We start from the raw sequence: 23,547 nt of genomic DNA, 5'->3' as shown, positions 1-23,547 counted from the left end.
TCGTCCTTCTGGGGATTAAGCAGCTGCTCTGGGAAACCCTCCCTTCCCTCGGGTCTATTTCTCCTTGTTGCTCACTCACTCTTTCCCTGAATCCTGCCCACCCCCATTCCCTCACCAGTTACCCCTACATGTGGGTCTCTCATTTTGTCCTCTCTCCATTTGGGCCCCTACTTTATCACAACAAGCTCATCCCTGTCCCTCTTTATGGCTCTTTTTCTACCTACGTCACATTTTTCCATTTCATCCACTAGCCTCACCCTGACCTTTCTGCTTCCTCACTATTTTGTACATCTTGCTTCCACTTAAGCTTCTGGGGACACAGTTTTCTTTCTTCTATTTTCAACTAAAAGCTTTTCATAAAAATACTGAGCAGAGTCCTTTAAATGGTTTCAAGACTTGGCTCCAATCTTCTTTGCAAAACATATGTCCCATTATGACTCTTTCTTTGCTTCAGCCAAATTGTGTTCATAGGGTAGGCAATTTATTGATACACATCTTGTGTTTTTCTTCCAGTGTTTTCTCTTCCCCTTTCCGCAAAATATTGGCCTCTTAATAATTGCCACAAAATTATTTTATGCTTCCTTGCTTCAGGATTTCTGAAGAAAAATGGCAGCAGGAAGGCAGGCCTAAAACTTCAGTCTTTTGGAAATGTCTGAGCCTAGAACAGATGACATTAAATGTGTCGGGTCAGGAAGGCAGAAGAAGCAGGCATAGCTGGGCTTCTGGACTCGGTGCAGTCCATGGGGACCTGGGCCCTGTTCCACTCACCCTGGTGTAACACAGGACAAGAGGAAGAAGCACAGTGTGGCTGGAAGTTTTTTTTTTTTTAATTTTTTTTCATTCATTTATATTAGTTGGAGGCTAATTACTTTACAATATTGTAGTGGTTTTTGCCATACTTTGGTATGAATCAGCCATGGATTTACATGTGTTCCCCATCTCGATCCCCCTCCCACCTCCTGCCCCATCCCATCCCTCTGGGTCCTCCCAGTGCACCAGCCCTGAGCACTTGTCTCATGCATCCAGCCTGGGCTGGTGATCTGTTTCACCCTTGATAGTATACTTGTTTCAATGCTGTTCTCTCAGAACATCCCACCCTCGCCTTCTCCCACAGAGTCCAACGGTCTGTTCTATACATCTGTGTCTCTTTTTCAGTCTTGCATATAGCGTCATCATTACCATATTTCTAAATTCCATATATATGCGTTAGTATACTGTATTGGTGTTTTTCTTCCTGGCTTACTTCACTCTGTATAATGGGCTCCAGTTTCATCCATCTCATTAGAACTGATTCAAATGAATTCTTTTTAATGGCTGAGTAATATTCCATTGTGTATATATATACCACAGCTTCCTTATCCATTCGTCTGCTGATGGGCATCTAGGTTGCTTCCATGTCCTGGCTATTATAAACAGTGCTACGATGAACATTGGGGTGCACGTGTCTCTTTCAGATCTGGTTTCCTCGGTGTGTATGTCCAGGAGTGGGATTGCTGGGTCATACGGCAGTTCTATTTCCAGATTTTTAAGGAATCTCCACACTGTTCTCCATAGTGGCTGTACCAGTTTGCATTCCCACCAACAGTGTAGGAGGGTTGCCTTTTCTCCACACCCTCTCCAGCATTTATTGCTTGTAGACTTTTGGATAGCAGCCATTCTGACTGGCATGAAATGGCATTATATATAGACTCAGATTTCCGTCAGAGGGAGTGTGAATCATTTTCAAGTCACTGAAGCTTTTTGTTTGTTTGTTTGTTTATCTGTGTCCAGGTGAGAGTTTTTCTTAATCATTATTTTCTTACTGCTTTGCTCATGGCAATGGCCCCAGAGTGTTTGTGTTTGCAACATGTTGACAGTGAAGTTGGGATCTACAGGAATTCAGAGGAAAAAGAGACTAGAAAATCTTGAAATAACACCATGAGATGAATTAAGAGGATTTTGAGCAGGTCTTGAAATAAAGGGTTTGCACAGGGGAAACAGAAATGTGGATGGTGGAAAATGTTGGAATGGTACAAAATATCTCTTCTTAAAGGAACACAGAAGTGACTTCTTTAGTATGGTCTTAGGACATGATAATTAACTCGATTATTTGACAGTATAACAAAGTCCTGTGACATTTTCCATAATTTAATCAATGTAAAACCACCAAAATCCTGCCAGTATGTAGGAAAAGATGATATTAATCTAGTTAATGAAGTATCATCAGCTGTTAATGATATAACAAGTAATAATTACATTAAATGTCTAGACTATAATCAGCTGCCAATTCTGCATGTGTTCTTATCCTAAGAAATTCAGTCCTTTGACAAATCTGTCTTCCTACTTCCCTTGGGAATACACATAAATGACACTGGATATTATCACATTTGGCATCTGGCTTTACGTTTTCTTATTGAGTTCTTCGATTCTTGCTTATTTCAAATGTGAATGATTTCTGTCCACTGGGAATAATGCTTCTAAATTTTGAAATACCCATTGTTCCTGGTACAGTCCTGGAGAGACAGATATTCAATAATATGATAAAGTAAATTAAGTAGTTTCTAGCTTCTAAAGCTGATAATACTTATACATTTATAGGTGTCTTCCTCAAAAAAGCTAAAAGTTCTCATTACAATGTTTTTGTCACCAATCATGGACTGCAGTTATACACACACACCTGTACCTGTATAACTTAGGGGTACATGGAAAAAGCTCTAGAAGTGCAAACATCCTGGTTTCAATCATTTAGATATATGAATACTTATCATTATCATGATAACTATCACCACAATCATCTTCATGTGTTGGTAAATACAGGGTGTACATAAGGATGCTCTTCATGAAGAGCCTTCATTCTTAGTGAGGCAAACCTCAGGCTACAAAGGCCAGGCTATATCTACTTTAGGCCCAAAGTCCCACTCATATCCTAAAGCCTGGCCCTACATTGAGCGAACCAGAGCTCCATTCGGTTCCAAAACACTCCTGGATCAGGGGCTTTTCCTTAAAGTTTCCTTTTCCTTCCACTTCTTATACCCTTTTCAATCTAATTCAGATGCTGCACACTGAACAAGTTTTGAGTTATGTGCCGGAGGTTTGAAGCCATTCATGAGCAGTAGCATTTTTGGAAACATTTCTGTTTATATCACTCTCCCAGTTAAAAAATATATTTAAAAATTCCTACTTCCATTATGCATATTGTGCTAAAGGTGATTTTAAAATATTAACATTGTTTATACTTGAAATATTCACCATAAATAATTATACATAATTGAAGAGCACAGTAAATATATTGAGGTGCACAGCAAGTAACATATAAGTGCAAAGTAAATGTAATATACTTACATATCACATATATAATTTACTACATAAATATATGTGTGTATATATATATATATAATTTACTATGCTTTTCAGTTTTTGCAAATAAATTTTACTTGATTTTGAACAAAGAAGCAAATAAACTCCTTGAGCAAACCTGTGGCTATAAAAACAAAAACAAATAAAACAACACACTTGAAATCTCCCATTCTAAAAAGAGCTGGTTAAACATTATTTCTGATTGCTTCATGTTTCCCTGAATATCCATCATCTGTGTGGCAGTGGTGCCTGGGGAAGATCCCAGAGACTCACTGCCATAGAAACCCTTAAACTTTTTTTTTTTTTTATAAACATAAGAAGACATTTACATTAAACATAATACATTCTATTCCACAGAATACCCAGCTTGTTTTATTCCATAACACTGCCTTCTTCTTCCAAATCTTTGATTAACTGACACCATTAGACAATCTGTTTTAGCTAAACAGATAAAGATGTGGTACATATATGCAATGGAATATTACTCAGCCATAAAAAAGGATGAAATAAATCTATTTGCAGCAACATGGTTGGACTGCAAGATTATCACACTAACTGAAGTAAGACAGAGAAAGAAAAGTAACATATGATATCATTTATATGTGGACTCTAAAATACAACATAAATGAATTTATTCACAAAATAGAAATGGACTTACAGATATAAAGGAGAGACTTGTGGTTGCCAAGAGGGAGGCAACTTGGGGAGGGATGGACTGCGAGTTCGGGATTAGTAGATGCAAATGGTTACATATAGGATGGATAAACAGTAAGATTCTACTGCATTGCACAGGGAACTAAATTCAATATCTTATGATAAATCATCATGGAAGAGAATATGAAAAATAATATGCATATATGCATATATATATATATATATATAATATTAGGCTTCCCAGGTGGCTCAGTGTTAAAGAATCTGCCTCAGAGAGGAAATGGCAACCCACTCCAGTATTCTTGCCTAGACAATCCCATGGACAGAGGAGCCTGGTGGGCTACAGTCCATAAGGTTGCAAAGAGACTGACATGACTGACTGACTGAACACACGCACATGCGTTATAATATATATATATAGATGAATCACTTTGCTGTATAGCAGAAATTAACACAACATTGTAAATCAACTATATTTTAATGAAATACTAAAAATTTGTCTTAATTATGCATATATTTAGAAGCCCCCTGAAACCCTCACCAGTCTGTAATTATTGGGTTCACTTTACACTAAAGACATCTAAATGAAATATAATAATGTTTCTTAAAATTGGGCAAATATCACATAGTTTTCTCTAGAATGACGGACCTGGGGGAAAGCGAGTTAAAGGAACATTTTAAAAAGTAGAAAACTATTCTAAGGGTTTGTAACTATATATACTGTGGCATTACTGAAAGGAAGGCATCAAAATTCAGATTTGTGGAGATGTTCCACTTATTTAAAGTACGCCATCCAAGGGGTTTCTTATAAGAAATTAAAATTAAGGAATAATTCTTTGGAGGACAAATATGGAAAAATAAATTTTATGATCATATACAGTCTTAATACCTCAGTTGGTAAAGGATCTGCCTGCAATGCAGGAGACCCTGGTTCGATTCCTGGGTTGGGAAGATCCCCTGGAGAAGGGAAAGGCTACTCACTCCAGTGTTCTGGCCTGGAGAATCCCCTGGATTTTATAGTCAATGGGGTTGCAAAGAGCTGGACATGACTGAGTGACTTTCACTTTCACACAGCAGCTGAAGCAACAAAAAACACGATTTCTTAGAATAAGAATTCTGAATTTTGGTGACTCTTCACAGGAGAGAGAAAATATAACCACTGTAATATAATCACTTGTAAAAGAAGCGACAGGGAGACGAACCAGGCCACCCACTGAAACAAGGAGAGATAACTGAGGGTTGTCACCACTGGTCAGTTACCTTGGGAGGATGAAGAAGAATGAGAAAGCAGGTTACCAAATGTAAGACACAATCATGATGCAGAAGAAGAAACATCAATTCCTACACCTGGGAAGTTCAGGGGTGGACTTTCGGTCAAACCCACCCACTAAACAGGCAAACTAAGCCCCAGAGGGCAAGTCAAAGTTCATTCCTCAGTCACTTTGGAATAGAACTATTTCGTTATCTTGGCTTTGTCATCTTTTTTGCCCCTTGCCTTGAAACCTGATCTCTGAAGCCAGGGTATTCAGTGGAAGTTACTAAGAACGCAACTTTGGGAGGTAGATATTCAAAATTCAGCAATGACCATAATTGGGATAAAATTTAAACTAAAGGGGTTGAGGGTTTCAGTGGCACTCATTTGAATCTATTACCTGCAAAGCAGTGCTTCAGGTATAATTCTGATGTTTAATTATTGCTGTGTTTTACTCTAAGAAAAGGTAACTCCACTCACACTAACTATGGGGGAATGAGAAGAGACAGACTGTGGAAGCCGTGGAAGAAGATAAGCCATCCCAGAACTTGCAGCAAACACTGCTTCCCTAGAAGGACATTAAAGAGAATTTCCATTTCATCCAAGTAATAAAGTGATGTGAAGTCTGATGGTCAAAGTCCATCCACACCCCACACTGGAAAGGATCATTTATTACATCAATCCTACAAACTACTAAGCACCAGCGTCAAAAAAAAAAAAAAAAAAAAAAAAAGCAAAGGAAATGAAAAAACACCTCCTGCTCCTAAGGAGTAAGGAGTAGGAGTAAGGAAGACACATGATTTTCCTTCAAAATGAACAGCCCAACCCCCTGGGATGGCAGAGAGGCAGCTCCTAGACCCCGGCTAAAGTAGGTCTTTTCTAATCCTATGATTTTCAGAAAGACAAACCTCTGCTCTGATAAACAGCTATGTGCGCTAGTTCAATTTCTGAATGGCTCAAAAATTCCAACTTCTATTTTACTTTGTCCAGTAAAATGCATAATATAAAACACGTAGTTTCCAGGATACCAAGTTAACTATAAAAAAGCATTTCATGAAAGTGTTTTAGCATAAGCAAATTACTTTTAGCATAAGTAAATTTTGCAATAAGACTTTCACTCTTAAGGAACAAAAAATGGAACTAAGATTATGGCAGGAGAAACAAGTGCTGACAATTGATATCAGTTGCATATTTCACTTACCTTCGGTTTTCTGCAGTACTCAGCCTAGTAATGAATTATCTAATATGTAAGATCAAATGTTATATAATTTCAGGCAGGTTTTTTTATATTTTAGAATACATAAATAACCATTCTCCCTTCTGCGTTTGCTTTCTTCTATATACCTTGTGGACATAAAGCTTTTAAGATTTATAAGGAGTAGAAAATGTATGAAACTCAAATTTGTATTAAAACATTATTCTTTGCATGAATACACTGACCCATTTTTTTCTAAAGTAAAAATAACCACTAGATTTTTACTTGCATTGAAAATATAGCAATCACAGTCCAACTATTGCATTCACACACTTTTTCAAGTTGCACAACTGACCTTCTTTTCTATAACAATATAGAGTTAGTCTAAATTAGAAGTAATTGCATTAAGGAACATTTTGAAAAGGAGAATCCTGTTGCTTTTCTTGCATTTCAATTTGGTTCTTTAATACTTCTTTGCATTTCCTTGCATATTTGTAAACATGGCTTAATTTTTTTTTTCACTTGAATGAGAACATCTGACCACTTTAGGGTTGACAAATGATACCCTGTTAGACAGCTGTACAGAAAAGAAGAATAAACTCACACGTGGAGCAGGTTTCCAGAAACAGAAATAAAACATTCTTCACAAAGAAGAATCGATACACTGCAAAGCCCATCACGAGACAGCATGACGATCGACTCCGTCTCTCCAGTAAGAACTTGAGATGTCTAAGTTCACATCACTCACCTGTCTGGCTCAGCTGGGACGTGCTTCTGCTCCTTCGTGACACGATGGCAACCACTTTGGCACTCAGGCTGGACCTCCTCTTCTTCCCACCTGCTCCGACGGTGCCCACAGCTGTGTCCGACTGGCTGCCATCATTATGCTCCAGTGTGTACATCTCCCCGCTCATGCTTGTGCTCTTGGTGATGGCTCTTCCGGAAGTCCCCATCCGTCTGCCTTGCATTTTAGGGGTAAATGAACTATATTTACAAAGTAAAAACATATATGCATCCATAAATTACAGGTCAGCATAACTGAAACTCTAAATCTCATTCATTCTGAAATAATCCAGGCAAAATTCTAGAGTGAAAAGCCAGCTGAGCAGTAGTCCTACAGCTATGGATACTCTTAAGATTACACCACCACCGTCAAATGTTTACTGGATGTAGCTTGAACAAGCATTTCAACAGAGTCATCTATCAACTCCTGGAAGAGAGGAGAAGGAAATGCAACAGATGCTAGCGATGGGGAAGTAAATGTAACTGATCAGTTTTGTCAGGGAAAAGTCAAAATATTTCAGTCACTGAGAAAAGTTCATATGCATTTCTGAGGGAAAAGTATTGTTAAAAATGGATACTCTGAATTTGCCCCACGACAAGGTTTAAAAAAAAATGAAAACAGCGTTTGTGCTGGTTTCTCTTTGGGATTCCAACTCATGGGCACATCTTTTATTCTCTGAGGCTTAGTGAACCCAGGAAAGACTGTTAATCTGGCAAAACTCCCAGCCTCTCCCCTTCTGGTCCATCTTAGCCCCTCTTGGTCCATCTCCTCCACACAAGTTTCCTCTCATTTTCATCATTGGACTCTTCAAACCCACAGGTTCTGGGTCCAGATGTTCCCATTTTTGTTCATTTCTGCAAAACTTACTTGTCTGTGTCCTGAGCTTACCTTGGTGTATTTGACTAAATCACTGGACTTCCTTCCCAAATGAATAAATTTCTGCTCAGAATTTCAGCACCATAGAAGGTTAATGGACATACCTCTCTACCTGTCCAAGCACAGGTGTGTCGGTAAGCTGGAGTCGGAAGCAGGGCAGAGGTCGCCAGGGGATAGGATTCTTTCTATCTTAATCGTGCTGTGTATGCATTTACGTTATTAACATAGACTATCCTTTTTTGGTCCCACAAAGGCCTGTTTTATATCTTTGAAACAGCCCTCTTATTTTATGTGCCCTTAAAATATCTGCAAAAACTGACTCCCAAGACCTTTACCACCATCTGGATTTTCTATTGCTTGTCTGGAAATACTAAATATATCATCGAATATAGCTTAAGAGATGACACGTCTTATACAAGCCAGAATAGACCCTAATACGATGAGAAACAATAAAACAGAAAGCCTTGGTGATCACATAACAAGTCTGTGGTTACACACACAATGAGCATTTCAGCGGAAAGGAAAACTGGTATGCGGGCTCAGAAGGCAAGGAAAACAGAGGACTGCCTGGACCTCAGGATCCCTTCAGAGACGGTGAACGGAAACCGACCTGATCTGACCAGAATAACCTGGAATGTTAAACCCTGGCTGTTTCTTGAATCGGTCCATGTCGACATGCACCTGGCAGTGTTCAAGTATGCATACTGTCTCCCTTTACTCTAATCACCTTCTCAAGAAGCCACGTGTTCTTTAAAGCGATTTGCAAACCCGCCAATTCCACTATGCAATTTATGCAGTCTCTTTTTCCAAACATTAACTTTTACACATGATCAATTTAACACTGATTTCTGTGAGGTTTATATACCCAACTCTAGTTGACTTCCTTTTCAGGTAAATATTATCGCCGATTTATTTCATGTCCTTGCCAATTTATTTGAATGCATTTCCTAACTCTGTGATACTGCTCAAGTCCTCTCTTAGTGTCTGATTTCTCTACTATTTTATTCACACGAGTCTGCTGAAGGATATACAGAAATGACAGGATTTGGTCAATTTCACCATTATAAGATCCATCTTCAATCAAACACCTGTGACTGGAAATCCATAGTTTTTCATCTCTCATCAGTCTCTTCAGCACACTCTCCATAGTGGTTACTGAAACCCTCTTTTCTAGGGATTTTATTTTTACCTTTATTGTAAAGTACATATAAACTAACACACACCTTTTTTCTCCACGTGATTCTCATGAAAACAGGATTATATCACAACTCTCAATCTGTATTTTAAAAATCCCTGCACAAAAATACTATTGCTAAATTTTAGATGGTGTAATTTAGGTTATAGAGAAGTTTGAAAGAACAGGAAGGTGTTTTCTATAACAGTTCTATTATGAAAATGTATCCAATGAATGAGGAAGATTCACAAATTTTTCATGGATAATTAATTACAGCAATGAAATGTTCTACAATGTCAACAAATAAAAATTCTGAAAAAAATCAGATAAATCTGTACAGTAAACAATTACCATTTTTTGGTGGGGGGTGATTTAAGAAGTTATGTTAAAAGTAATAAGCAAGACACATTTCTTTTTTCCTCAAAAAATAAAATAGAAGTTAAAAATCAATATTATGTGATCTGAATAGTTTCCTAAAGAATTTAGAGCATCATATGTTCAAATGGAACATGTTAGGGCATTTTCTTTCTTTCTTTCTTTTTTTTTTTTTTTTACAGTTTTCAATTCTGTTAGCTAACTGAAGGGAGAGGTTTGGAGTTGGGTCTAACCAACTAGATCAATTAAACCAGTGGGAAGGTCAGAGTCTTAACACAGATTTATCTGTTTACCTGTTTCTCCTTTATTCTGCTTCCATCATCTAAAAACTGATTCCTGTCCTTTAGAGGTGCCTGAGTCCTTCAAGATGCCCTGGAAGGCCTTCTGCCTTTTAAAGCTTTTTGGGGGTCTCTGTCGAGCACTGACTGCTGCCTCCCACCCCTGCATTTTATATTTTGTACCGGTCACATTAAGACTTGGATACTTAAAGTCAGCACACACTAAACATTGGCAGCATTCCTCCCATTGCTGAGTAAAGTGAAGTTCCGGCCTTTGCTCAGCTGTGTCCAACTCCTTGCAATTCCATGAACTGTAGACTGCCAAGCTCCTCTGTCAATAGAATTTTCCAGGCAAGAATACCGGAGACGGTTGCCATTTCTTCCTGCAGGGGATCTTCTCAACCCAGGGATCAAATCCAGCCCACGTCTCCTGTGTCTGCTGTATTCGTAGGTGGATTCTTTACCCACCTGGGGAGCCCCTAAATTGAAGCTGAATAAGTGAGTTCTCACTATACAAACAGGCTGACACAACCCATCTTTAAAGATCAAACAAACAAAACACCCTCCTTCCTCCTTTGGAAGACTCTCCTTTAGTTACTGACTTTGTGCTGAAACCTCTGGACTGTACATCCTCTCTCCCTATTCTCTCCTAAGCCAAGCAAAACCAGGCTCTGACATCAGCACTTCATCCATACGGCCTTTTCCTCTCATCAAACAATGACCCCGCATGGCAAAATCCTACTATTCTTCAGTCCTCATCCTTTTGACATCTTCATACATCGTGTATTCGACAAAGCATTTGATTCTGTTGATCCTGGGACACTCTATTCTCATAGGTTTTCCCACCATGTGCCTCCTGGCAAGACTTTCATTCTCTTTCATCACTAAACCTGGAGGTCTCGACCCCCGCTCCCCACACCTCCGTAACTTCAGCCAACCGACTCTCTAGGTGTCTCAGCTGGTTCCAAGTTTTACTTTCTTCTATGTTCTGCCAATTTTCACGGGTTTTCTCCACCTCATCGCAGTCCTTGACTCTAAATTTATGTACCTTACTTGTGAACTGCTTGGGTTTGTCTGATAAGGCTCTCAAAAATGTGTTCAACCCAATGAAAAATCTGTCTTCTCTAATCTTGCACAATACATTAAGGGCGTGCCAATTACCCAGTTGCTCAGAGTAATACCTGCATCCTTCCAGTAAAGAAAAAAAAAATCTAAACTTGGAAATGAGATTAGAAAAAAAAACCCAAAAAACTGCTTCACCTGTTAATGCCATATTTAAGGATTATCTAATAAGCATCCCAAGGACCTAAAGGTATCTGACTCTCTGGGGGAATGGAATATTTATTGACTTATTATTTACTCTTATAATAATTACAGTCCAAAAATTTTACAACTCTGTAAAAATGTTACAAAGTGGGGTCGCAAAGAGTCGGACATGACTAGGCGACTGAACTACAACAAAAAAAGATGTTAACTTGAAAAGAACTTATAAGGAGCAAGTGATCATTATTTTGTAGTGAGGATAACTCCAAAGGATGGGGTTTTATTGAGCTAGAGAACGTTATCCAGTTGGAATCAAACTGGATAATGTCCCAGCATTCTCTTTTTTTCCGCAATGACTGTATATCTGTGTCTATATGCACATCATCTGAGGAACCAGTATGACACTCTGTTGGTTTGCTCACTAGTGAGTTAAAATTCTGACATTTCCTATATATTTTTCTGACAACTGTTTTAAATTTGGGGATTATGTTTCAAGAGTGTTGGAGATCCTGTAAAAATGCCCAGATGGATATCTGCTGGACCTCTGGGCAGGGCGCCCCATGAATGCTCTGAGCCCAGTGATGCCTTTTTCTGGCTCCTGGATTTAATATCAAGAGACAACAGAACATTACTTTCAATCTCTGTTTTCTCTTCTTAACTCTGGCCTTGTTTTGTTTGCTGCTGGTTCTGCTTCCTGGTGAATCTGGCTCTTCTTTTGCTTTGTCTGTGGCCAGTGGCAGCAAAAATAGAGGGTCTGTCTACGGATGAAATTGGGTCAATGGAAGATCTCAGAGATGTATTGAGAGCTGGGTGGCAGATGACAGAAAATCTGGTTTTTCTGTCTGTTAGTATGCTACAAAAGTTCACATCATTCAAGAAAATGTCTTGTCCACAATAAAGAACAGCTCTTTATATTCTGGGGTTAGGTTTTTGTGTCCATTTCCATCTATCTCAAGTGGTAAAACTGGAACTACTAGTTTTCTCTGCATGTTTAAAAAAGTCTTTTCAATTGGTGAAAAACGTCTCTCACTTTCTGTGTACCTTAGGAATACTGGTCTGAGCAGACAGATATCAACTGAAAAGAGCTCCTGCTCTGATTGATCCATGTAGACATAGTTCTAATGCAGTTAACCAAAGAATTCCCAGGGGAAAAAAGAAACGGAACTTCTAATACTGTGAATATGCTTCTCTTTCAACAAAAAGCCATTTTTAAGAAATGGATGACTCAAAAGAATTTTAATATAAGAATCTGAATCCACAACCAAAGTGCATTGTTTGAGATATCAAACAAATTTGATAAATTTGGCTTAAAAGAAGCTTTATGAAAACCACTGTGAGAGGCCACTTTGCAAGCACAGGCTAGCTACAGTAAAAAGGCGATGCTAACAGGTACCGACGAGAATCTGAAGAAACTGGGCGCTTCATATATAGCTGGTGGCAGTGTAAAATGATGCAGTCACTTTGGAAACAGTTTGGCAGTTTAGTTAAATAAAACTTAGAGTTAAATTAAACTTTGAGTTGTCATACTACTCAGCAATTTCATTCTTAGATATATCCATGAGAGAACTGCAAACATATCCCAACACTTACACAGGAACATTCAGATTAGCATTATTCCTAACACTTTAAAAAGAAAACAACCCAAATGCCTCTCAAATGATGAATGGAAACAACGTGTTTTATCCATGCCATGGAATACTATCATTCATAAAAAAAAGAATGGTACATGTTACAAAGTTGAAAACATTATACTACATGAAAGAAGCCAGCTAGCAAAGGTTACATACTATCTGGGTGCATGCGTGCTAAGTCGCTTCAGTCGTGTCTGACTCTGTGTGACCCCATGGACTGTAGACCACCAGGCTCCTCTGTCCATGGGATTCTCCAGGCAAGAACACTGCAGTGGGTTGCCATGTCCTCCTCCAGGGGATCTTCCCAACCCAGGGTTCGAACCAACATCTCTTACATCTCCTGCATTGGCAGGCAAGTTCTTTACCACTAGCGCCACCTGGGAAGCTCACATACTGTATAATTCCATCTAAATTAAATGCCAAATCAAGAGACAAATGTGGGTAAGTGATCACCAGGGGCTAGAACAACAGGGGGAGGGGTATATGCCAAGGGTTATGGGTTTCTCTGGGAGATGATAAAAATGTTCTCAAGTTACATAGTGGTGATGGCTGCGTAGCTAATTGTGAATATACTAAAAACTGCTGAATGTATTATATGTACTGTAATCCCAAACTCCGAATTTATTCCTCCCCCTTTCCCCTTCAGTAACCACAAGTTTGTTTCCATGTCTGTTAGTTTGTTTCTGTTTTATAAATAAGTTCATCTGTGCTTTTAAATTTCATATATAAACTGATAAGTGATATTTGTCTTTCTCTGACTTCACTTAGTATGATAGTCTGTAGATCCATCCATTTTATTGCAAATGGCATTGTTTTCATTCTTTTTTATGGCTGAGTAATATTGTTTTATATACATATACACACACACACACACACACACACACACACACCATATTTTCTTTATCCATCCCTCTGTCATTAGATACGTAGCTTGTGTCCTGTCTTAGCTACTGTAAATAGTGCTGTTATGAACACTGTAGGGGTGCATGCATCTTTCTGAATCAGAGTTTTTGTCTTCTCCAGATATATGTCTAGAGTGGGACTGCTGGGTCATATGGTAGTTCTATTTGTAGGTTTTAAGGAACTTCCACACTCTTCTCCATATGGTTGTACCAATTAACATTCCCACCAACAGTGTGGGAGAGTTGCCCTTTTATCCACATCCTTTACGTTTATTATTTATAGATTTTTGGCTGACGGCCATTCTGACTGGTGTGAGGGGATACCTCACTGTCGTTTTAATTTGCATTTCTCTGATAATTAGTGATGTTGAGCATCTTTTCATGTGTCTTTTGGCATCTGTATGTCTTCTTGGGAGGAATGTCTATTTAGGTCTTCTGCCCATTTTTGATGGGTTGTTTGTAGGATGTTTATTATAGGTGCTGCTACTTGCTAGACTACAAAATTGCTTGTAAATGACAAACGACCTGTTATGCTCAATTATCTTCCTCCAGGTTTTCTCTATGAAATAGAAGCTTAGGTTAAACGTTGATAAATGGGAAGGAAAGCTAAAGCAGAGGGGATGCATGAATACATAGAACTGACTCAGTCTGCTATAGAGCAGACACAACCACAACATTATGTAGTAATTACTTCATATACATATATATATCATATACATATACTCATCATATACATATACTCCATTAATTTTTTAAAAGTTGCAATTAGTATGGATGGTTCATTTTAAACCAGAAAAAAGTGACAAAATATACAACATATTCAAGATAATAGATGTGTTTTTATTTATTAAATAAAGGAAGGAAATCATTCCTTACAGTAAAATACCTGGAATATAAATAAGGATATTAAAAAAAAAAACAGAATTTGGGTGAATATATTAAATTGTAGAAGGTTCGAGGAAAGCAAATTATTTACTCTGCTTTATTATAGTTGTAAACAGTAAGTCTAAAGTGAAAAAAAATACAGAACTTTAACTAACTGGCTCTATTTAATGGAAATCTTCATAATATAATAAGAACAATCTATGAACCATCTGTTGACAAATATTACATTAGTGCAAGATTAGAATTGGGTTTTCTGTTAAAATGAATAATCTATATGCACTGAATCAAATCAATAGGACTTCCCTGGTGGCTTAGCAGTAAAGAAACTACCTGTAATACAAGAGATGCGGGTTTGATCCCTGGGTCAGGAAGATTCCTGGAAAAGGAAATGGTAACCCACTCCAGTGTTCTTGCCTGAGAAATCCCATGGACCGTGAGGCCTGGCAGTTCATGGGGTCACAAAAGAGCTGGACACAACTTAGTGACTAAACAAATCAAATCAATTATGTTCAATACTAAGATACATCAAATTTTATGTATTTTAAGAAAGAAAAATGCCATCAACTGTAAAATATGTATGGATTTCACATATGATAGAGTACATACCAGTGTGCATTGTATTAATAGAACCAATGAAATTATGGTAATAGGCAATTTAGAAACTCATTTCAGTCAAGAATTTTTTTAAAGATTGATAAAATGAAACTGAAATCCTGTGAGCTCACTTTCCCTAAAGTAGACAAAAAGACTGCGTTACCTAGAGACATACCAGAGACCAATCACATAAGCAACCCAATCTGTACCTTTAATTGTCAGATTCTGGTTCCTTATTCTAACTATGTTAGGTGAGTGGCATGTAATTTTGGAATAGAATGAAAAAAAAAAAAATGGCCTGATACAACTTCTCATTTTCAGAAAGTCAGGCAACTTTTAGGAAAAGTTTATGAGATACCATGTAAAGATGATTTCCACTCTTAATAATAAATTTAGCTTAAAAATAATTATAATCAATTTCTGTATCTTGAACCCACCAAAAGTAGGTAGACGACTACCATGACTCCACTGTAACGCCATAAAAGGATAAGTGATTTAAGGAATATGAAAAGATGGCTATAATACATACACATTCACTGTATGTTTTCACATATACAGAAGTCACCTCAAATTATTTGAGTCCTACACTTAAGTTTGGATCAATATACAAGTTGTTAATCATAAATGGTCAACACAAAAGGAATTTGCTGATCAAGAAACCCCCAGGCATCTTGTTCATAATTTCTAGGAGTTAAAATTTGGGGACTTGATAACAGGATGGTGTCAAATTCCATCTAAGCATGTCTACTGGACCTGTTTTGATAGCAAGATCACTTTGATAGCAACATCACCAAGGGATGTGCTCAAGTTAGATTGTTATTTACATCTGATCCCTCAAATAGCCAGACCTTCTGAAGTAGCTGTGTCTGTGTAATTCTTATTGAATTTCACTCACACACAACTGAATTTATCTATGAGCCTATAAACACTCTTTGTATTGAGGACTTACATATTATTGATCTGTTTCTACTCATTTAGTTTATTTCTAATTAGCTTACCTACTTAGAATTATTCTTAGGCATTTCATGTTTTTAATTATACTGTATTGATGTATTTTATAAATTTCATGTCCTAATGTTTGTTGCTGGCACAGAAAAACACAACCGATTTGTTACTGTTGTTGTTGCTGTTACTGTTTTTATTGATAACTTTCCCCGATATGTTGTTACTGTTACTGTTATTCTTACTACCCCTCCCATGAGTTCCCTATTTCTTCCTCCAGTTTACTCCCTACAGGGGACTTTTTCCTTCCACATGAAGAGTAGGTTGGGTGATGATGAATTCTCAGATATTTCATCCATTCATTGTTGCACTACGTGAAGGATATTTTCACTGGGTAACAGGTACCAAGCATAAACAGTAGATCTGATGTTTTTCTTTTTTCCTCTAGCATTCTTCCTTTCAGTCATTCCACGGGTTTGGGGCTTTGATAACATCTGCTGAAATTCCAACCAAAGTCTCACTGTTTCTTTCCTGAAAACAATCTCTTTTTCCCCTCCCTGGGATTATTTTAAGAAAAGTTGTTTTCTTTAGTTCTCAGTACACAGATCATGATATTGCTAGGTTTGTTTTTCTTTCCACTTTGAGAATATGAAAGGCTGTTGGATTTATAACATAATGTTGCAAAGTTCTCAGCCAGCCCTTCAGGATTCAAGTCTTGTTCCTGCCACTTCCTCTCCTCCTGGGACTCGGTTACACTCTCAGGCCACTTTTCCATCCTCTTCCACATCTGACCTGTTTTCCTTCAACTTCTCTTTTCTCTCGTGTCAATATATGTACTTTCCACAGACCTGGTCACTAACTCTCAGTATTGCTGTCTCTAATATGCCATCAAACCCACCTATTAAATGTACTGTTAGCATTTGTTTGCAGGAGGGTATTTTTTAGTTTTAAAATTATCATGTAGATCTGAAAGAGACACGTGCACCCCAATGTTCATCACAGCACTGTTTATAATAGCCAGGACATGGAAGCAACCCAGATGCCCATCAGCAGATGAGTGGATAAGGAAGCTGTGTGTATATACACCATGGAATATTACTCAGCCATTAAAAAGAATTCATTTGAATCAGTTCTAATGAGATGGATGAAACTGGAGCCCATTATACAGCGTGAAGTAAGCCAGAAAGATAAAGAACATTACAGTATACTAACACATATATACGGAATTTAGAAAGATGGTAACGATGGCCCTATATGCAGGGCAGAAGAAGAGACACAGAAGTACAGAACAGACTTTTGAACTCTGGGGGAGAACGTGAGGGTGGGATGTTTTGAAAGAACAGCATGTATATTATCTATGGTGAAACAGACCACCAGCCCAGGTGGGATGCATGAGTCAAGTGCTCGGGCCTGGTGCACTGGGAGGACCCTGAGGAGTCGGGTGGAGAGGGAGGTGGGAGGGGGGATCGGGATGGGGAATACGTGTAACTATATGGCTGATTCATGTCAATGTATGACAAAACCCACTGAAATGTTGTGAAGTGGTTGGCCTCCAACTAATAAAATAATATTAAAAAAAAAAAAAAAAAACTAAGCTAGATGGTGAAGATTTTTAAATATGACAAATATACTAACAAATTAATTTAATTAATATAGAACCACCCATATACATAGGAACTCAGATGGAATGTTGCAGAATCAATCATATACTGGAAAATAAAGCAAGCTTCAAGAAGTGTCAAAAAAAAAAAAATTATCATGTAATTTGTAAAAACAGATTCCAAGTCTTTGCTGAAAGCATTCCTCCCCCTTTGTCTCTATAACATATTGATCATGGATATTTTTAAGTCCTCTTTTGATAATGCTATTGTTAGCTTTTATTGTTAGTCTTTATTGTTAGTTGGTTGGTCCTTTTCTTCATTAATTTAAATTAGATGCCAGACAGTGTGGGTGAAAACCTACAGAGGCTTTGGATGATATTATTTTCCTCAAATAGGAGTGAAATTGTTTTTGACTGGCAGAGAGAATCAATCCTGCTCCTGTTCAGAGCTGGGCTTAAAGGTCTGTCGTTACTTGAGAGTGTGATGCTAGTCCCAGAGTCTGGCCCTCCTGGAATTTGTCTAGGACACCAATGTGTTTCCACGCACTTAAAGTGGGCCTGGGTCTCCCAGCCCCTGGCAGCTGCTGAAAAGTTTGCTCAGAAGTTCATCCTCCAGCTGCTGCTGTTTGGTTAATTTCTTGGCTAATTTCTGTGCATGCACAGCTCATCAGTCAACAGATTAGGGAGATCTGTCACCAACTGTGGGCCCGTTCACTCAGCTTCCAACTCCTCCGTCAGTTCCCGAGCTGTGACATCTGTCTCCTCACCTCAGGAAGATGCTGCTCTTTGCTTTGCTCCAATGTCTGTGTCACCGGACTCCAAAGTCCCTCCAGAGGAAAGGGGTCCATGTGGGACCGCTCTGTGTCCTTCTCTTCTTTCAAGGGTTGCAGCCCCTCCAATTTCGTTGCCTGCTATATTGCTAACAAGTGTTGTCAAATAGCTTTTTTAAATCTGTTCATCTGTTTTGGTTTAGTTTTCGTAGCTTTGTAGGTGGGATGATCCATCTGATACCAGCTACTCTGTCACACCTGCAACTGGAAAGGCTATGTCATCTCACTCCTTACTTTCGAACAAGTTTAGAGTCATCTGGGCCAGTGGTGGTGTCAAAATCTCCACATGGTGAGTAAGGAAGAGGTATGTGTTATAGGGCTGCAGCGATTCATTTCTTTGCAAACTACACTGAGTAGTGTTTTCTAAATTGCCTCTATTTACAGTTCCCTGACAGGCTACAGGTGACACATAGCCTGGCAGACCAGCAAGGCTTCTCCTCTGAGCAGATGTCAGCTGCTCCTCTGAGGTTTGAAACATTGCTTCAGGATGTCCCAGGTCTAGAAGTTCTCTAGTTCCCACAGATCTGAGGTGCACATTTTCATTGGGCTTTTGAAGGCTGTGCCATTTAGGGAACTCTGCATTATTCAGTAGCTGAATAAGTCAGCATCTACTCTTGGTATTTCTCCTCCTGTTAGTACAGATTTCGCTTAATGCAAAAGGTGTTTTCTATAGTCTATAATTTAAGGATGCTGTTGTCTCCTAGTTTCATAGTAGATAAAAGTTTATCTTTTTCTTACAAAATTTGGGTAGCTTTCAGTTGGCAATTAGAGACGAATAAAAGTATCTATTCTCTTCAATCTGCAGTCTGTGATTATGAGTTCTATTTAGGAAGTAAAATCAATTGTATTAATCGATGACTGACTTGAACATAAGTTCTCTACTAGAGCGAATAAGTCTCCCAAAGGCAATCACTGGTTCCTGGAGGTAGGAGGAGTGAAAAGATCTCAGATAACACTCTGATTGGGTCCTCCAAGAGGCCACAGTGTATCAAGTCAAACAGAGTACCAGTGAGGTTAAAATGTCATGTGGGGAGGTCTTTAGGGAAAGAACATCCAGGGGGGCTGATCATGCTACAAAGATTGAGAAACAAAGTGTTAGAAAGAGGACTGGGAGGAGTTAAAACTAGGGCAGCTTCCAACTTTCTGATTTGGGAACTAGGTGGTTAATGAGGTAGAAAGAGTATACTTACTCTGTTCAAATACTAAATAAATCAATCATTTGTTTATTATTTATTCTAAGAAACATTTGAGGACCTTAGTGATTACAAATGATGAACTAACTATATATACATGCATTTCCAGTCTATCATAAATTCAATCAAATATATATGTGTGTGTGTACACACACACACATACTGTTCAACAAGAGCTGCTGTGTGCACAATATTCAGTAAATACTGAAATATTAGAAAATAAAAGGGAACCTTCCCACACTGTTGGTGGCAGTGCAGCCACTATGGAGAACAGTATGGTTGTTGCTCAAAAAATGAAAAAGAGAACTTCATATGATCTACCAATCCCATGCCAGAGGAAACCATGATTCAAAACAATACAGGTATTTCAATGTTCCTTGCAGCACTATTTCCAATAGCCAAGACATGGAAGCAACCTAGGTGCCCATCCACAAATGAATGGATAAAGAAATGTGGTACATATATACAATGGAATATCACTCAATCATAAAAAATGAAATTTTGCCAATTTTAGCAATATGGCTGCCAAGTAGAAATGATCATTTGAAGTGAAGTAAGTCAGAGAAAGACAAATATTATATGATATCATTTATATGTAGAATCCAAAAAGTGATACAAATGACCTTATTTACAAAATAAAGCAGACTCACAGACATAGAAAATCTTATGTTACCAAAGTGGAAAGTGGGTAAGGAAGGGGTAAAGTATGAGTCTGGATTAACAAACACACACACACTATATATATAGTGTGTGTGTATATATATATATTATCTATTATTATATACATAATATATTATCTATATATATCTATATATTATATATTATCTATATATATTAGTATATATATTATCTATTATATATATACAATAGATAAACAACAAGGATCAACTATATAGCAAAGGGATCTATATTCACTATCTCATAATAACCTATAATGGAAATGAATCTAAAAAAGAGTATATATACACACACACAAACACACACTCACATATATGTGCTCTTTGCGACTCTATGGACTGTAGCCCTCCAGGCTTCTCTGTCCATGGGATTCTTCAGGCAAGAATACTGGAGTGGGTTGCCATGCCCTCCTCCAGGGGATCTTCCAGACCCAGGGACCAAATCCAGGTCTCTGATGTCTCCTGCTTTGGCAGGTGGGTTCTTTACCACAAGTGCCACATGGAAGCCATTCCCCCATATACATACATGTGTACACACACACACACACACACACACACACACACAATAACTGAATCACACTGCTATATACCTGAAACACAGCAAATCAAACTAAAGTAAAAAAAAAAATATATATATATATATATATATAAAAGTAAATACCTTCTCAGATCATGTATGAATCATAAAATAGTATAAATGCGTCACAAAATGATAAAGTCAGAAAGCTGAAGATGGACACACAGGGATTCCTTGACATAATTGCTGTTTTAGTTTACAAAGGAACAAAGGTCACCAATTATTTTGGATGATGCAAATAACTTAGAAAACATTTCCACTAATTACAGGAAGCTAGTGCATAAGGCCTTTTGAGAATCCTTCAAGGCCTAGGGTTTTGAGTTACTAAACTGGGTATGTGCTCTGTATTCAGTCAGTGAGTGGTGATTATACCAATTTCATTACTGTGTCTATGCTTGAAAATGTCCTGGTTGAAATCAAGGTAGTCATAGTTAAAAATGAGTAAAGAAATGTAGCTCTAAGTGATTATTTTCTTAAAAAATGATAAAGTAAAAAAAAAAGCCTTTAAAATTTTCACCATATTGTTTTAAATTTAAGTTACCAAGAGTAGTATGAAATCTGTTAACTATGTATGCTAGAGCAATGAATTTGAAAACAAAATATATTATTTTATATAGTTTGCATCATACTGTGTAAAGCTATTGTGCTAAAAAGCAATCCCAAGTACTTCTTTTGCTTCGTACACCAAGTGTATGATTCATAAATAAAATATGCAGTAGGAAAAAAGAACATCTAATCTCAACATAGACCTAGGAGTCTGCAAGTTTCCTTTTTCTTCAAAATAGAATTTTTTCCTAATGTACTATACCAAGGACTTGCAACATAAGAGACAAACCGTGGCCAAATTATGATACTATCTGAATTAAAAATACTTAATAGCTGAAGAATTAGAACTGAATCTCATATTTTCATTTTTTCCTTCAAATCATAGCACTAGAAATTACTGTGCCACATTTGGTTTAAAATATGCTTTTAAGGCAGTGATACTTCCTCTTTATATTTAATGATATATTTCTTAAGTCTTGAATTAATAAAACAAATCCTAGTACAACTGCTCTACTGGAAGGGTGAAGCTCAGAGCCCTGCTATCTGAGTCTCCTCTTCTTATCCTTTAACATTGCTGTTTCACACCTGTATGTGGCAGTTTGCAGACAGTTAATGTTCATTAGAATACCAACAGTCTAGGGGCATGACTCTGAAAATTTCCACACTAATGAAACTGGACTTCCCCAAGCCAACACACATTCATTCAGTTCATCATAAAGCCCAGTCCAGTGGAAAAGTTAAATATTAATAATCAAAATATAGATTTTGAAAGGTGTTGTGTCATACTTTATGTGGACATCTGACCTGTGAGAGATGTAAGGATAACTTTTAAAAGACAAAGTAACTCACTTAATTCTTGACATTTGTGTGCAGTAGCTGAGTTATGAACATGCAGCATAACTACCCTTCATTCTATTATCTCACAGTCCTGCGAGGCAGGCGTGGCAGGCTGAGTCTCATTTCTCAGATGAATATATGCATCCTAATATTACATATTTATTATGAGTCAATTTTGCTTTGCACCATATAATTGGCATCAAGTATGGTACCTCCATATAATAGGCACTCAATAAATGACTGGTAAGGAATGAATGAGTGAATGAACAAATGGCTAAGCAGAAAAGTAAATTCAGCTCTACAGAAGCAGTATACTTGGTGCAGTTCTCAATACTGGTTAGTGATAGAATCAAAGCAGATATAGACAGATAGATAGACAGGCCAATAAATAGATACATATAGATAGATGCTAGAGAGATAATGATAGATAGATAGATGATGATAGGTAGATAAATAGACAGACCTATAGATAGATAGATAGATAGATATAGACAGACACTACAGAGATAGATGATAGATGATAGATGACAGGTAGATAGACAGATAGATAACAGAGACAAATAGATAGACAGTACATAGTGTCTGCATGCACTTTCGGATCTTTATTTACTCTACATATATTATCTATTTAGTACGTCCTGTGTGCCAAGTTGCACCAGCCGTGTGTGCCTCTTTGCGACCTTATGGACTGCAGCCCGCCAGGCTCCTCTGTCCATGGGGTTTTCCAGGCCAGAACACTGGAGTGGGTTGCCATGCCCTCCTCCGGGGGCTCTTCCTGACCCAGGGATCCAAGCCGGGTCTCCTAGGTCTCTGGCATTGGCAGGCAGGCTCCTTAGCATCACTGCCCCCTGGGAAACCCATTGGTACTTTAGTTCCTGCTAAATAACCATCTTACTTCCCCTTTCTCACACCCTTCTGAGTCCCTCACCTTCCTCACACATGCTCTTGCTATGTTTCCAAATGTCCTTTTCATACCCAAGATGCAAACCTGACCACTTTCTGGAACTAGGAAATTACATTAGATAAAACCATAGATAAGTAACTGATACTCAAAGTAACTATAACATTATAAGTGTGAGAGTACAACTAAATACTTTGTACTATTCAATATTATTAAATAATATCATTTAATATATGGCAAATAAC

General features: G+C 37.8%; 1 protein-coding gene across 41 annotated transcripts in view; it reads right to left on the bottom strand.

Annotated features, from left to right (window-relative positions):
* The window catches only part of RIMS1 (regulating synaptic membrane exocytosis 1), a 592,480-nt gene that overhangs the window by 64,950 nt on the left and 503,983 nt on the right, over positions 1–23,547 (bottom strand). For 22 of the 41 annotated variants that reach the window (XM_065911744.1, XM_065911753.1, XM_065911751.1 and 19 more), the window contains one exon: positions 7,186–7,421. The exons of 14 other annotated variants lie outside the window; for them this stretch is intronic. In XM_065911744.1, the coding sequence (XP_065767816.1) occupies positions 7,186–7,421 (236 nt within the window). The remainder of the gene's footprint in view (positions 1–7,185; positions 7,422–23,547) is intronic. 5 more of the 41 variants (XM_065911756.1, XM_065911757.1, XM_065911752.1 and 2 more) reach the window with 1 other exon arrangement.

The sequence above is a fragment of the Muntiacus reevesi genome, chromosome 19, assembly GCF_963930625.1.
Source record: "Muntiacus reevesi chromosome 19, mMunRee1.1, whole genome shotgun sequence".
In the NCBI taxonomy this organism is placed as follows: Eukaryota; Metazoa; Chordata; class Mammalia; order Artiodactyla; family Cervidae; genus Muntiacus; species Muntiacus reevesi.
This window is presented reverse-complemented; position numbering and strand designations above follow the sequence as displayed.